Source organism: Chrysochloris asiatica, unplaced genomic scaffold, assembly GCF_000296735.1.
Source record: "Chrysochloris asiatica unplaced genomic scaffold, ChrAsi1.0 scaffold00405, whole genome shotgun sequence".
In the NCBI taxonomy this organism is placed as follows: domain Eukaryota; kingdom Metazoa; phylum Chordata; class Mammalia; order Afrosoricida; family Chrysochloridae; genus Chrysochloris; species Chrysochloris asiatica.
The window spans coordinates 1,355,239-1,356,511 of NW_006408923.1; the positions used below are offsets into that span (position 1 = coordinate 1,355,239).

At 45.5% G+C, this 1,273-nt stretch overlaps 1 protein-coding gene across 1 annotated transcript; it reads left to right on the forward strand.

Moving 5' to 3' along the window:
* The first annotated feature begins 562 nt into the window (after positions 1-562).
* Positions 563-841, forward strand: LOC102837315 (transmembrane protein 40-like). The gene is made up of 2 exons (XM_006876696.1): positions 563-608; positions 690-841. The coding sequence occupies exons 1-2, from the start codon at positions 563-565 to the stop codon at positions 839-841; spliced, it is 198 nt and encodes a 65-aa protein (XP_006876758.1).
* Positions 842-1,273: the final 432 nt, after the last annotated feature.

The window sequence follows — 1,273 nt, forward strand, 5'->3', positions numbered from 1 at the left end:
CACAACAGAATCAATAAATAACATCATGAAAAAGTGGATAAATGATTGAAGTTGTCAAAGACTTCAGTTTACTTGGCTACATAACCAATACCCATGGAAGTGGCATTAAGGAAATCAAGCAACATATAACATTAGACAAATCTATTGCACAAGACTTCTTTAGAGTATTCAAGAACAAAAATATCACATTGAACACTAAGGTGTGCCTGACCCAAGCATGACATTTTCAATAGCCTTATATGCATTGGAAAGTTGAGCAAAGAATAAGGAAGGTCCCATAGAAGAAATGATGCATTTGATTGATAATGTTGATGAAGAGTATTAAAAGTGCCATGGACTGTCAAAAGAAAAAAACAAATCTATGTTGGAAGAAGTACAGTCAGAATCTTTCTTAAAAGCAAGGAGGTTGAGGAGTGTCTCCAACGCAGGTGCTGGGCTGCTGCAGTCTTAGATGGAAGGAATAAAAGGAGGAGTGTAAGATGGAAGGCTTCCTTCTGGTTCTCCTTGGGCACCGTAGCAGGCCAGTTGTCTGGGCTTTGGGGCACAGACTGCGAGTGGGATGATGCTGGGGGAGCTACTTGGGACCCTGATCCCTGTGCTGGGGACAAGTACCTGCCACAGGGAGGAGGAGCGGACTAGCTGCTGCTGCTGATCATCAGGACACTGGGTCAACCTGGCTCCCCCAGAAGAATTTTTCCAATTCCTTCTCCTTTGCTTTGTTTTCCTGGCTTTGCTGGTGTGTTATCACTCCTACACAGTATCCCAGATCAAAAGTGCCATACATGGTTTCATTCCTCTCTTTCAGAAGATTAGGTTGTTGGGGTTCAGGAGGACTGACTGAGGCCAAGGTTACTGATCACTGCTGCATCTACAGAACCCACAAGGACAAAGGAACGGAGCCAAGTGTGGGAGCTGCATGGGTGGGCCGAACTGGAACAATAAAGAGAACGCTTTCCTCCCATGAGATCTGAACATTGGCACCAGCCCAGGGCTAGACATCATTCAGGCAGTGTTTGTATGCAACACAGTAGTTGGGAAGGAAGGTAGATGGTGGCAGGGGTGCCAGAGCCCTTTCTAGTACCTGGATCAGTAGAAAGATTCTTGGATATCTCTTGTCTTGGAAGTCAGTAGGAGATCCCCTGCTCCTGCAAGCTGAAATCTGTCTGGGCCCATGGTTTCTCTTACTTCCATCCCTGTGGACTTTTAAGTCCTATTAAGTCATCTCAGGACAGACAGACAAGCCACTGTCCTGAGGTATGAATTCACCAGACTT

What these genes read in the sequence shown, in the direction of transcription:
- LOC102837315 (XM_006876696.1), top strand. Translation starts at nt 563, where the DNA reads ATGCTGGGGGAGCTACTTGGGACCCTGATCCCTGTGCTGGGGACAA. An exon ending in GATCCCTGTGCTGGGGACAA is followed by an intron (nt 609 to 689) that starts GTACCTGCCACA and finishes CTCCCCCAGAAG; the next exon opens with AATTTTTCCAATTCCTTCTC.